The sequence below is a fragment of the Stegostoma tigrinum genome, chromosome 3 (genome assembly GCF_030684315.1).
Source record: "Stegostoma tigrinum isolate sSteTig4 chromosome 3, sSteTig4.hap1, whole genome shotgun sequence".
Classification (NCBI taxonomy): domain Eukaryota; kingdom Metazoa; phylum Chordata; class Chondrichthyes; order Orectolobiformes; family Stegostomatidae; genus Stegostoma; species Stegostoma tigrinum.
In genome coordinates this window covers 12,114,783-12,129,613 of record NC_081356.1, presented here as the reverse complement: position 1 = coordinate 12,129,613, position 14,831 = coordinate 12,114,783, and the positions used below count along the sequence as shown (strand labels likewise).

The 14,831-nt window shown below is 39.8% G+C and overlaps 1 protein-coding gene across 2 annotated transcripts in view; it reads left to right on the top strand.

Moving 5' to 3' along the window:
* pax5 (paired box 5) overlaps positions 1 to 14,831 on the top strand; it is a 203,017-nt gene that overhangs the window by 76,898 nt on the left and 111,288 nt on the right. For both annotated transcript variants that reach the window (XM_059643140.1, XM_059643146.1), the window contains one exon: positions 3,343 to 3,518. In XM_059643140.1, the coding sequence (XP_059499123.1) occupies positions 3,343 to 3,518 (176 nt within the window). The remainder of the gene's footprint in view (positions 1 to 3,342; positions 3,519 to 14,831) is intronic.

Genomic DNA, 14,831 nt, shown 5'->3' with positions numbered 1-14,831 from the left:
TACCCTGTACAGCCTCAACATGACATACCAAATCCTACACTCAAAGGTCTGAGCAGTGAAGGGAAGTGTGCTAAATGTCTCCTTAACCATCTTGTCTACCTGTGATGCAAATCTCCAAAAATGAAGTACCTAAACCCCTCGGTCTGCCTGTGAGACAACCCTCCCCAGGACCCTACCATTAATTGTATAAGTTGTGCCCTTGTTTGTGTTACCAAAATGGAATACCTCACATTTATCTAAATTAAACTCCATCTGCCGCTCCTCAGCTCATTGTTTGCCGAAAGAAGTGCTATAGGACATTAGAATCTTGTCACAAGGGAAAGACTTGCATTTACAAGATAACTTCCATAACATTGGAATGACACAAAGTGCATTGCAACCAAGGAAGAACTTGTGAAGTGCATTTGGTGTAATGTAGGAAAAATGGCAGTCAATTTGTACACAGCAAGATCCCATAAAATAGCACTGCGAATTTAGACAATTTGCTTTCATTACGTTAGCTCAGGTATAGTTGATGGCCACAACATCAGAGAACCCTTATGCTCCACTTTGAGTAGTGCATTGGGAGATATTACAACCAAATGGGAAGGCAGGTAGACTTCAATTTAACAGCTTATTTGAAAACTTCACAAAGGAATTACCGTTGTCCCAATATGGTAATTTTTAAAATTCCTGCATGGTTTGTGGGCTGCCCTGGCCAAGCCAAAATTTATTGTCTTTAAGCAGATAGCCCTGATCCTCATTCTTGAAGTTGCAGTCCATGTGGAATATGTACTCCACAAAGCTGTTAGATACGGGGTTCCACTTTGACCCAGAGTGACAGTGAAGAAATGCTGATATAGTTAAGTCATATGGATGAGGTGGAAACTGGGACTATTTCCAATTTGGGACAAGTGGTTTTCTTCTGTTATATGCTTATGTTATTAGTAAACATAGCTCTGTTCATAGCCTGAGCAAATCTGTGGCTAAACATGTACTAATAGAAAGCTTTAATAATCCTGCAGGAGTAACAAACTCGGGAAATTTCTCCACTATATTCAAAATGTTATTAACTCACAGTGGTCAGACAAAATTTTCCCTTCACTGTTGTTTCCCTGATAATGATGATACTTGGTTGTTTCATTCGAGTTTTTGACTATACCTGCAGCAAAGTGAATATCAAAAATCATGATCAGTTGAACAAATATCCCTTCATTACAGCAGTGACTGGACTTCAGTAGCACTTCAGCAACTATAAAGCACCTTGGAATGTTCTGAAGCCTTTAAGTTTGGATCTTTAATATTTGGAAATTACACTAAATAATTAAGTGCTGTTCTCTAACAGAATAAAATTGTTTTGTTAGCATGGACCTCTTCTTTAATGGAGAGAGGATTTTTATTTTACTGATTGCCTTCATCCATTTAGTTGGTTTAAACTCAACTCTTTGACAAATCAAATTTGCAGCTCAGTTTTCTACCAGTCTATAGCATACTACCATGTTACACCAATATACTGCTGCAATGTGCCACACTAAATTATAATTAAGAAACTTGCTAAAGATGATGTCTGTATGAATTATAAATTGAAAAAGTTAATTGTTTCATCCCACTTTATTGCCTCTACCATTAAAAACTTTATGCTTCAATGAAGAATATGTGAATGGAGACTGTGGACTCCCTGCAGTTTTTGAAGCTCTTGAGTCTGAGCTCGCTAGTGGTGTGGAGTATTTCATTAAGTAGTTCCGTGTGATTGAAGTGACTGGAAATGTAGAATGTCATATGCATGTGACTGTGTTAATCAGAAGTTTAAGCGCCTCATGCAATGAATCCATGTAGCCTTGGTTAGATTCAAGTTTGTATAATCAAATGTTTGATGAAGTGGTATGACAGAGAGAGGAGAAAAATTCAGCACATTTGTTTTGGAAGGCAATCACTATTTGGAGTTGAGCTCTTGGATATTAGGATGTACGTGATTGATTGTGATCACCTGACTACAGGGCTCCTTTTGAAAACACAACTGAAGAGAAAATGAAAACGAACTCATTATTTTATTAAAGTAAAAATGTGAGGTAGTGTCTGAAGATCAGGCAGATCCAGCCGCTGTACTGTAAATGGGCACATGTATCATTAAAGGTGTGTATTGAAGTAGCTGATCTCTGTATATCCAAGGAGTATGGAGCTCGTCCAAATGTATCTTACAGGTCAAGCTTTGAAATGAAGAAGCAATAAGCCAGTGAAATGGTACTATCACCAAAACATGATTGATCAATTGAATTCTATCAAAGAGAGTGGACAGCCAGATTAAGTCAGGGCTGATAGGTTCAATGAGTTAAAGCATGATGTTCATTTCAGCTTCATTTCACCAGTCTTTGCTTGTGAAATTGGTCAATCAATAGAGGTTGAAGATCATATATCGGTGACCATCTTATAGGGAATATAATCTACTCTAGGCAGCCCCTGACTCCAGCTGTCTTCACTATAATGGAGACAGAGCTGAAACTCCATCAGTATGACTGAAATGGGCTGATATCTTGGACAAATGAAAAGTATTTTTGGAACTCTGTTGATTTATCTTTTAGTCAGGTTGATTTACGGAGAAACTGTAACTATCTTGGAGGAAATATAATGATTTTCTTCAAAATTTGTGCAATAAATATATAGCTAAAATATAATCATAAATTTTGATTTTTATTCTGCCTTTAGAATTTATTTTTTTTGTTCTGGTTGTGGGATGGATTGGGGAAGAGAGGGCTGTTTTGTTTGATAATGTACAAAATTAGATCATTGGTTTTTTTTGTGCCAGAAGACTTTTGAACAAAAAAAAGTCTTTAGATGCTTGGAGGCTGAAAAGAAAGGTGGGATGTGAAAGTTTATTCAGATGAGAGAAATGAAGAACTGGAAATATGAAAGTGAATGCCTTGTAGGCGTCTGCTGACTATTTTTATATTGCATGTAAAGAAACAGTAATATTATGGTTCCTTTAATTCATTCACTGCCAGTGTTGAAGCCTCCTGTTGTTCGTCATATTTCTCAAACTGTGCTGTATAATATTTAGCAATAGAAATGATCTTTCCAGCTGCTAAATGCTTCAAAGCATTTGCATATTTGATACTGAAAATTAAACCTGCTGGATTGAGGATACATTTCAATATTTTACAGACATGTTTAAGAGCTCCTTCAAATGTTTCACTATCTCCTTCTCGTAGCTTAAGTAAATCCATTCTACTGTATAAGGCTCAAAGATTTTCCTTGGCAGCGTCTAAAGTAGAAATGTCAAATAGCCCATCAATGTGTCCAGCTCTGTTTTCTCTCTTGGGTTTTTTAACTAAATGCTAAATGCCTCTCTGTGTCTGTTTTGTCAAGGTGCTCAGGAAAACCCCATGCAAAACGGACACTCCCATCCGAGCCGGGATTTTCTGCGGAAACAAATGAGGGGCGAACTCTTCACACAGCAGCAGTTAGAAGTGTTAGACAGAGTTTTTGAAAGACAGCACTATTCAGACATCTTCACAACCACAGAACCGATCAAATCAGAGCAGGTGAGAACAAACACTTTCATTCACCCTCCCTCATTAATGAACTGAAATGGGCCCTGCAACAGTGGACCTTGGAGGCCAGAAGTTTGAATCCCTCTTCTATCAAAGACAGTGATGGCAACTAATAGCCAGAGAAAGCCAAAGATCTCCAGTGAAATGAATTAGTCAGTAGGTCAGTTTGGATCGTAAGTGGGATGAAAATCTCTATATTACATCGAAACAGAGCACAAGTGCATGAAAAATGAGAAAAGCTTGTTTATCCCAGGAACCTGTGGTGGAAGGCTGTTGAATGGGGTTTTGAATTGAAAAGGAATGAATGAATAAGAGATGGGGCCCTCGATGCAATGCCAAATGGTCAGGTCTGTCTTTTTATTTGGAGATACAATTAAAAATAGGAACAGCGTGGGACCAAGGAGTGACTGATAGAAATTTTTGTGTCACGATTGGGTTACTTAGAAAAGTAGAAACTGGAATAGATCTTTCAGCTCCTTCAGTCTGTCCCTTGCTAAACTTCATTTACCTGCTTTTGCTAATATGCATTGATCCCCTTACCTAATAATCAAAACTCATTGGGTTGAATTTTTATCTCCTGAAAAGTGGCAGGGAAGGTGGTAGAAACAAAGAGTAATTGGATGTGTGCATCAGGGAAATACTCATTGCCTTCCGGTCACCACAGAAATTAAATTCTGAGTGGGGAGACCCAAGCTTGACTTTCCTTCCTTGCCAATTGCAACTCTTCAGTAGTCATTTAATGCCAGTGCTATGATTGACTCTGCCTCCTGCAGGCATGAACAGTGGCAGCCTTTCTAACGACTGAAAGAAAGTTGCCTGCTTGCTGGGTTGGCATCGGGACTGGATCTGACCTCATCTAGCCTGAATGGAGAAATGGATGGAGTGCGAGGTTTGGGTTCCTACCCCCACACCCCCATTCCCTGCAGTCCTCACCTCCACCTCTGCAAAGTCCTTGCCCTGCTGTTCCTGGACTTCAGCATTGTTGGACCAGCGGCACCATTACTGCACCAGGATGTGATGAGCTAATATTCAGCTTGGTGACCTCTTCAGTGCCCGATAGGCATCCATTTGTGATGGTGGTGGGTGCACAGATTGGAAAATCCCAGGCAATAAACCTCAGTCTTGAAAACTGCAAACCCCTCAGCTTCCATAGCATGGTAGGCGATGAGACTTCCAGATTTTCCTTCCCTTTTATGAAGAGGTACTTCCTGATTTCAGTTGTAAATGAACTAGCTTTAGTTTTATGGTTATGTTTTCTGGTTCTGGGTATTTTTGATCAGAGGAAATAATTTCTACCTTCGGTCTCAGACTATTTTTGTAATTGTTCGCAAACTTAAATCAAGAGAAGCCACATTCATGAAACTTACATTTCTAAGTGCTTAAGCATGTTTTCATTTTTGTCATTAGTGTTGTCTTTCTCTTTAAAAAAGTTAAGAAATGTTTAAGATTATTTTAATCTACAATAAGACCATTAGTCCATAAGACATAGGAACAGAATTAGGCCATTCAGCCCGTTGAGTCAGCTCTGCCATTTGGTCATGACTGATATGTTTCCCAACCTCATTCTCCTGCTTTCTCTCCATAACCCCCGATCCCCTTACCAATCCAGACTCTACCTATCTCTGTCTTAAATACACTCAATGACCTGGTCTCCACAGACCTCTGTTGCAATGAGTTCCACAGATTAGCCACCTTCTGGTTACAGAAATCCATCCTCATCTCAGTTCTAAGACTGAGCCCTAGACTCTCCTGCTGTGGAAACACCTTCTGCATGCCTACTCTATCCCAACTTCTCAGTATTCTGTAAGTTTCAATGAGATTCACCCCCGCCCATCTTTTTTCTAAACTCCTTCGAGAATAGACTGGGCACTCACTGTCCTCATATGACAGCCCTTCATCCCCAGGATCATTCTTGTAAACCTCTTTTGGATTCCTTCCAGTGTAAGGACATCTTGCTTTAGATATGGGGCCCAAAATGGCTCAGAATGTTCCAAATGTGGTCTGACCAGTGCGTAATACAGCCTCAGCAATACATCTACTCTTCTGTACTAGCCCTCTTGAAATTAATGCTAACGTTGCATTTGCTTTCCTAACCACTAACTGAACTGGTACGAGCAGTTTTGCTTTTCTCTTGGAAGGAATGTATCAAATCTGGGATAAGTAATGTAGAAAACAAGAATGTAGAAGATGAATTTTTATTTTCTCTAATGGTCTTCACACATCGATTGGTAGAAGTGCCACACCATTAATTTGCATTAAAGAAACCTTGAATTTCTACTTGGCAATGATTCACAGAATCACCTCACCGTGCTATGTTTTAAAATAATTTGAACTGATCATTCCAGACAGCTATGACCTCTCTCTGTCACCCAATACCATTAATTGATGTTGGCTACAGTCTGTTATTCTAACACAGGACATCACACAGGAGTTATCCCATATCAGGGTGAGGGTTAACAACCGTCCAGAATTGGAGCCTTCGAGAGATAAAAATCGATCTCCAGGGCCCCACTGTCTGCAGCAAAATCATAGGAACAATGGAAAATACTTATTGTCACTTTCTCTTCACTGGATGTAAAAATATTGAAAAACTGATAAAAAGGCTATTTAGCTGACAAGTAAACATCATCCAATTGGGTAATGAGATTGTTTTGCTTTCCTATTGGGATAGGAAAGCAGTGTGTCATAAAGAGGCCACTAGTGACTGTAGTGTGGGATGGAACTTCCAGGAATAGATTTAACCAGTTACTGACACTAACAAGGGCCCAGTAATGGGAAGAATCCATAAAACTCCATAGCTGTAAAGGTCAGAGATAGTTAAAAACTGCCGATGCTGGAGTCAGAGATAACACAGTGTGGAACTGGAGGGCCGTGCCTCTCTCAATAGTAGGACCTTATTCTAAAAATACACAGACTCTTGGCCAATTCTTGGGTAGTTGGAGTGCCTGGCCAGTAGTGGTTGGGTTGAAGGAAGGTTGCTTGGCACCAGCAAGTTATTTTCTCTCTGACCCTTCTACTGCCTTTGAGGGAGGAAGGGGTTAAATTTAAGTCAAGATATCAGCTCCTAGATGATGTCCAAACAGAAATTTAAATCATGGCAAATGCAATTAGAAGCATGCCGAGGATAAAATAAGCCTCAGCAAAGACAGTTTAGCAACTTATTCTTTCTGCTCAATGGTGAGTGGAGGAATGCCGCAGGATTAACACTGACATCCCTCATTGGGGTACGATGTTCCCTGATTTGAAGTGATTACCTTTAGCTTGGTCTGGGTGATCTTGTTCCCAGAACCTTCCCATCAGCAACATGCTTGGCCATGCATCCTTTGAATTTAGCCAGACCCAATTTTATGTCTCTTCTGGTCGTGCTGCAATCCAGTTGGAATGATTTCCCATGACATCGTGGTTTAAATTGGCTAATTTTACCGGTTACTTGGACAATGGGCAACTAATCAGCAAGTTATTGGGGGGAAGCAAAAACTTTCCATGAGTAAGGCAAAGACAGTTGAAATGGAGCATGAAACCATAATATTGTGTAACTGCAGATACAATGAATCCAGTCATCGGGAAACTAGCATGTCAGGAGAGCCTGGAAGGGATTTTGGAAATCGAGCAAAAAGTGAGTCAAATGGGTTTTGCCTTTGACTTTATAGAGTCATACACCACAGAAACAGACCCTTTGGCCCAACTTGTCCATGCTGACCATGTTTCCTAAAGTGAATTATTCCCATTTGCCTGCGTTTTTTCCATATCCCTGTAAATCTTTCCTATCCATGTACCTGTCTTTTCAATGTTGTAATTGGACTCGCCTCTATCAATTCCTTTGGCAGCTTGTTCCATACATGCACCACCCTCTGTGTGAAAAAGTTACCCCTCCAGTTCCTTTTAGATCTTCCCCCCCACCCCCAACCTAACCTTAAAACTATGCTCTCTAATTCTGGACTCCCTTACCCTGGGGAGAAAAAACCTTGGCTTCTTCCAAGTTTCACTACATTGGCACTTGTGTAAATGATTGCACAATAAGATGGTGAGAGTCAGCTTGGCTCTGTGGGTAGCATTCCTGTTTGAGTCTGAACAATGTGGGTCTAAGGCCATTCCAGAAACACGAGCCCACAATATAGGTTAACACTTCAGTGAAGTACTAAGGTAGTGTTTCGTCCTTTGGACCAGACTTTAAAGCAAGGCCTCTTCTTCCCTCACAGGTGGACAGAGAAGGGTCGTTCGCACTGGTGTCCTGCTGAATTATTTATACTTAAACAAACATCACAATATCATAACACCTACAACTGCGTATACTGAAAATCTGAAACAAAAACAGAAATTGCTGGAGAAACTCAGCAGAACTGGCAGTACCTGTGGAGAGAAAGGGAGAATTAACATTTCATCTCCAGTGACAGTAATAGCTCAGTAGACACCACATAATTCCCTGAGTTGGAAAGTTGTGGGTTCAATCTCCTAAAAGCTAAAACACGGTGTTTTAGTGGTTAGTACAACTGCCTCACAGCACCAAGGACCTGGGCTCAATCCCAAACTTGGGTGACCATCTGTGTGGAGTTTACACATTCTCCCCATGTCTGTGTAGGTTTCCTCTAGGTGCTCAGGTTTCCTCCCACTGTCCAAAGATGTGCAGGGTAGGTGGATTGGATATGCTTAATTGCTCATACTGTCCAGGGATGTGTAGATTAGGTGCATTAGACATGGGAAATACAGGGATAGGCAGGGGGGTGAGTCCAATATGGATGTTCTTTGGAGAGTCATTGTTGGGCTGAATGTCCTGTTTCTGTACTGTAGGGATTCTATTCTATGGCTCTTCAGAAAATATCAGATTATCTGGCCACTATTTGCTTGCAAATGCAAATTAGTTGCCTTTTTCTCATTAGAACAATGACCACCTTTCAAAAAATTTTACATAACTGAAGGCACAAGATCATGAGGTGCTACATCAATGCAAGTATTGATATATATTGACTATTACTTAGGAAGATAGTGACAGGATGGAAAGGGGAAAAAAGCTTGTCTTTCGTACTGAGACCCGAAGCAGTTTTAAATAGATATGGTTTTGAAGTGGTCTCACTGAAAGTGCGGCAGCCCATTTATGCAGAGCAAGGTTCCACAAAAAGCAATGTGACAATGATTAAATGATGTTTGTGGAGCAATAACTATTTAGTAAGATTTATGTCAGACTATTGCAAGATTGTCATGGTCTTAGTCAGATTGTGATTGTAGAATAGAATGATGTAAGTGATCATACCAAGAGATGGTAATTGTCAAGTAAGCTTTTGATAGCAATTGTACATAAATATGATGTCGGTAATTGTACTGGAAAGTGATCATGATTGGACGTATGAAGTAACATTTGTTATGTAGTGTGTTATTGTGTAATGAGAGAAAGGTGATTGTATGGGAAGATAATGCTAAATACCCTGTACATTATGTTGTTTTTGCAATAAGATGATAGTGTGTTTTCAAAACAAGATGATGCTAGCAAATTGGAGAATGAGATGAGACAAGTGAGTATATCAGAAGGTTGTAACAGAATAAGAAATGTATCAGGAGATGCTTCACGGGATTGAATATCCAATGAATTTTAAAGTTGGCCCATACAGGGCAGTATTTGGACGCCCTGTCAAAGAATTAGGTTTTAGGGAGGATTTTGAAGGAGTGAGAGATAGACTGGGAATTCCAGAGCTTAGAATTTGGAGGCACGACCACCAGCACTGAAATACTTAAAGTTGGAGATGCTCAAGTAGCCAGTATTAGAGGAGCACAGAGGTTTGAGGGTTTAGAGCTCAAGGTGATTGCAGATATATGGAAGGGGTGAAGATAAGAATGGAAACAAGTATGGGAATTCAAAAGCCAAGGCACTGCTGGAGCCGGAACTGATGTAGCTCCACAAACACAGGGGCTTGCATGAAGAGGACTGGGTGGGAGTTAGGTCACAATAGTTGGTGATTATACATTGAGCTGAAGCAAGTACTGCAAAATGGTTTTGCTACAAAATGTACAATATTGCACTGTAGGTTGGTGGTCATTGTATAGTAAACAGATGGAATTGTGTGCAATAAGATTTAGTTATTGTACTGCAAGGTGGTGCAAATGTACTGCAAGAAAATGAAGTGTTTTTTTTATAGCATTACTGGATTGCTAGATAGTTCTGTAATCAAATGCGGGGATTTTCCAGTAAGATGATGGTGTGGCAATGTGCTGCAAGTGATACGTATAGTATAATGTTTGATTGTGATAAGTTAGTGATTGCGCAGTTAGGATGATGTAAAGATTGCACACTAAGCATATACTTAGGTTATACAGGATGGTTACAATGTAAGACAACTTTGCCTATATCAAAATTCAGCTTCCATCCTGGCAGCACCTGTTTTAAAATTCCCATCTGTATTGGGAATCTGTATTGTATCTGTATTTAAATTCCTCTATGGCTCAATCCTTTTTATGTTTGTGACACCCTTAATGGTCCTCTGAGATATCTAGGCTCTGCCAATTTTGGCTTCCTGCGCACTCTGACTTTCACTGTCCCATCTTTGGCAACCTTCAATAGCTTGAACTGCTGAGGTGCTAATCTCTAGAACTTCTTACCAAGACCTCTCTGCCTCTCTATCTCCCTCTTACCTCTTTTTAGGTATACACTGTTCTGTCAGGGAGGGCATTCCAAGATGGTGACCCAGTGACAGTGAATGAACAATAATACAGTTCCAAATAAGGATGGTGTGTATCTTGGAGGGGAACTTGCAGGTTATGGTATTCTCATACATCTACTGCCCTTGTCCTTCTAGGTTGTAGAGGTCATGGGTTTAGAAGGTGCCATCGAAGGAGTCTTGGTGAGTTGCTACAATGCGTCATGTGGATGGTATACGCTGCTGTACTGTACGTTGGTGATAAAGGGAGTGAATGTTGAAAGTGGTGGATGGAGTGCCTGTCAATGTCCCAGATGGCATAGAGCTTCATGAATGCCGTTGGAGCTGCAACCATTCAGGGAACTGGAGCCTGGTGCTGTTTTGTTTGATGTTCCTTTGAAAAGCTTTAGAACATTATATTACATGAAAGGTGTTATATAAAATTGTTTTAACTGACTATAGAATGTGAATGTGCCGAAAAGTAAAGTAGTCACAGTCCTACTCGACTACAGGGCTGATCTCTCATGAGAGTGAGAGAGAAAGATGACTGGTGGTGGTTTAACCCAAGGGTTACCATGCCTCAGGTGAGGGAAGAATTAAGAATTAGAATTAGCTTTGCTGTCATATGTAGTACAGTGAAAAGTTCACAAGTCACCATTTACAGCACCATTGTAGGTACAAAGATACCTGGGTGCAGATTCTTAAATTGAAGTTGTAAGTGGAAAAAGAAGATAGAAAAATAAATAAATTAAAAGTCCAGCATTATAGATCATAGGAATAAATTAGAAAATAAAGAAGTACAAAGTTCAGAATAACAGTCCTTTCAACCCAGTCCATGCTGCCACCTAGTCTCTAGTCCATGATGGGTCTTGACTCCAGACTGTGCCAGGTGTCACCTCAAGGCTCTTGAGGGTAGGAGACGGCTCTGGAATCATCTTGAGGCTGCAAGTCCATGCTGAGGCCGCATTGGCCCGGGAGACTGTCACACCAGAGTATGGGTTCCTCGCTGGGGGAGGGGTTCAGGACATCGCTGTGAAGAAAGAAGATTAAAAGAACACAAAAGAGGGAACAAAGAGAGAGAAAGAAAAGAAACAGAAGGAGGGGACGAGCTCTGGCTGAAGAATCTGATTCAGCTGCCATTTGGAGAACCTTTCATTGAAACCTCAGCTGGTGTAGGAATTTCAACTGTGCTGCTGGCATCACTCTGCATCACAAACACTCTACATCTCAGTTGTCCAGCCAACTGAGCTAACCAACCCCCACTAACCTTTGCCTTTATGCTTCCAGAACTAATTAGTTTTGTCAAACAATAGCACAATACAAAGAAGCCACCTCCAATACTGATGTGTAAGCTTCATGTACTGTACTGAAGGGCCTGTTCTGCGCTGTATTGTTCTATGTTCTATGTTCTATGTACCTGTCAACTTTCTCTTCATAGGCATTGTCCAGTTTTCCTTCAATTGTTCCATTTTTTTGCCATTTTCTCAAATATCATTAATGTACCTCCACCCCATTCTTCTCCTTTTTGGAAGTCCACTGCAAATTTAAATATTTCATACTGGACTTCAGATTATAACTAAGATTTTCCCCATTATTGCTTCCTTTCGCAGCCAGGATATTTTTTTTAAACCTCCATCTTCCTAATTTGATATTCTTTTATCTATTCCATCTCTTTATCCTTTGCTCTCTCCTTCACCCTTTTTCCAGCCTCATGAAAGCTTTCTCATTATATTTTTCCTCTCTCTGATGTTCAAGTCTTTTAATTTCCATTTCCCTTTCCATTTCAGGCTGCTTGAGTTCTTTCTCATGTTAAAGCTGTTTTAACTACAGAATTTTTGCTAACTCAAGTGATTCACCATTTGATGTATTTAGTTCCCCTTGTATTTCTACGATTCTCTGATGCTTTGCTTTACCAACATTTTAATTAATTCTGCTTTCTTCACTCTGTCAGGAAATTCCACTTTTAACCTATTTGCCAATTCTATCAGGTTGGTTTTTGTAAAGTCTTATAAATCCATCAGGGATACCCTTTTCAACTGTCTGGTGATTTTAGCTGTTACTAATGCCATCTTGTTGTATAATATGAGAAACAAGGTATCGGCTGTCTTATCCGTTGCCACTTACCCTTACTCCACACCTAATCTTGTGTTGTCCTTGTTCAAATGATCCCAACTTTGGGCATTCAAACTTTGTCATGAATCAAATTGGGAAGAAAGCATTGATGATATAATCCCACAGTTTCACAAGGCATCACAAATATAAAACTACCCAATTAAACCTACAAAGTGTTTGATTTGTGTGATGGATTGCTATTCACGACTCAAGCTCCTGGTATCGCTCTGTCTCATAGCATCCACCCCACTACTCTGAAAAGTGACAATCTTCTACAGCTAAAATATATACTACACAATCTCACTTGATTTTCAAGTTGCAAACAAAAACACACTGCTGGTATCTTTCACCTATATAGCAGTTTTCAATGTCCACTTTCCAGTTTAAAGTCAGATGAAGGATAGTTATGTTGCCCTTGCCAGCGACAGGTAAAGCCAGATAAGTAAAGGAAGCCTAAATGAAGAGTCCATGGAATATCTTCAAGATAATTTCTTAGAACAGCATGTTCTGGAACCGACCAGAAAGCAGGGTAAACCAGACATCATATTTGCAATGAGGCGGGATTAATTAATGATCTCATAGTGAAGATGCTGCTAGGTAGCAAAGACAATAATATGATTACACTTAATGTTTAGTTTGAGGGAAAGAAGGATAGGTTTAAAGCTATTTTTTTAAAAAAAGGAAAACTGAAGGAATGACAGCAGAGCTGATTAAAGTGAATTAGCAAATTAATTTAAAGGATAGATCAATAAAGATGCATAACACGGTACTTCAGAATATTTAGAACAATTATTTGCCAGTAGGTAGGAAAAATTCCTAGGTACAGACCCACCCTTTGTGGTTAACTGGAAATGTTCAGAAAAAGTAAAGAGAAAGCGTATAATTGTACAAAGATGGGTGGCAGGTCAAAAGATTGGACAGTATATATAAACAAAGCAATGGGGTAATTGGGAGCACATTGTCTTGGGTAGAAAATTGGCTAGCTCACAGAAAGCAGACAGTAGGTTAAATAAGTGTCTGTTTGGCGAGATGCAATAAATGGTATGTCACAGTGAGGGGTATTGAAATTTCACGTGTTTATACAAATGACTTGAATGAAGGGGCAAGAAAGTATGATTGAAAAATCTGCTAACTATGCAAAGGTAGGTAGGAAAGTAAGTTGTGTAGGTGACACAAGGAAGTTATAAAAATATTGAAATTTTAAGTGATTCGGCAAAGATATAACTAATAGAGTTTAATATGGGAAAAAGTAAAACAACCCATCTGACAGAAAGACAATAAAAAGGAAGCATCTTATCTAAATGGTGAGAAACTCAGAGCTATGAGATACATAGGAATCTGGGTGTCCTTGTGCATGAATCATGAAAAGATTAGTCTGCAGTACAGCACATAATTGGAAAACCCAATAGGATGTTACCCTTTATTGTGAGGGGAACTTAATACAAAAGGAAGGAGGTTATGCTTCATTTACGCAGTGCACAGGATGCAACTACATCAGGAGTGCTGTGCACAGTACTGAGCACCTTATTTAAGGAAGGGTGTAAATCCACTGGAGGCAGAGCAAAAGTTTACCAGACCATTACCTGGAATATGCATGTAGCTTTATGATGAAAGATTGGACAGGCTAGCTTGATTTTGCTGGAATTTAGAAGGGCAAAACGTAACTGGATTGAAACATATAAAATCCTAAACGATCTTGAAAAGGTAGATGTGGAGATGATATCTCATTTTATGACAGAATCCAGATCCGGGGGTTACTGTTTCAAAAATCAAGGGTCACCCATTTAAAACTGAGATTAGGTGATTTTTTTCCTAAGGGTTATGATTCTTTGAGACTTTCTTCCTGAATAGGAGGTGGAAGCAAAGTCCTTGCATATTCTTGCAGCACAGGCTGATAGATTGTTGTGAAGCAAGGAGGTGATATCTTCTCAGAGGTAAGTGGGAATGTAGCTCTGAGGTTAGAAGTAGATTAGCCATAATGGCAGAGTCAGCTTGAAGGGGCTGAATTACCTACTCATGCTTGTATCTTATAACTGTGTGGAAGTGAAGATTGTACTGAGATGCTAATTGTACTATAGAATGTTGGTATTTGTAGATGATAGTTTTTAAACTATGATTCTTGAGATATTACATTGTAGAATCATAGAGTCATACAGCATAGAAACAGGCCCTTCGGCCCAGCTTGCCTGTGTCAACCAAGTTTCCCAAACTAAACTAGTCCCATTTACCTGCATTTGGCTCATATCCCCCTAAACCTTTCCCATCCGTGTAATTGTCCGAGCGCATTTCAAATATTATGACTGTACCCACCTCTACCACTTCCTCAGACAGCTATTTCTATACATGTACCACCCTCTTTGTGAAAAAGTTGCCCCTCAGGATCCTTTTCAATTTTTTCCCCTCTCACCTTAAACCTATGCTCTTTAGTTTCAGACTTCCCTACCCTGGGGAAAAGTCTTTGATTATTCACCTTATCCATCCCCCTCATAGAATCACAGATTCCTACAGCATAAAAAATAGACCCTTTGGCCCAACCAGTCCATGCCGAACATAATCCCAAACTAAA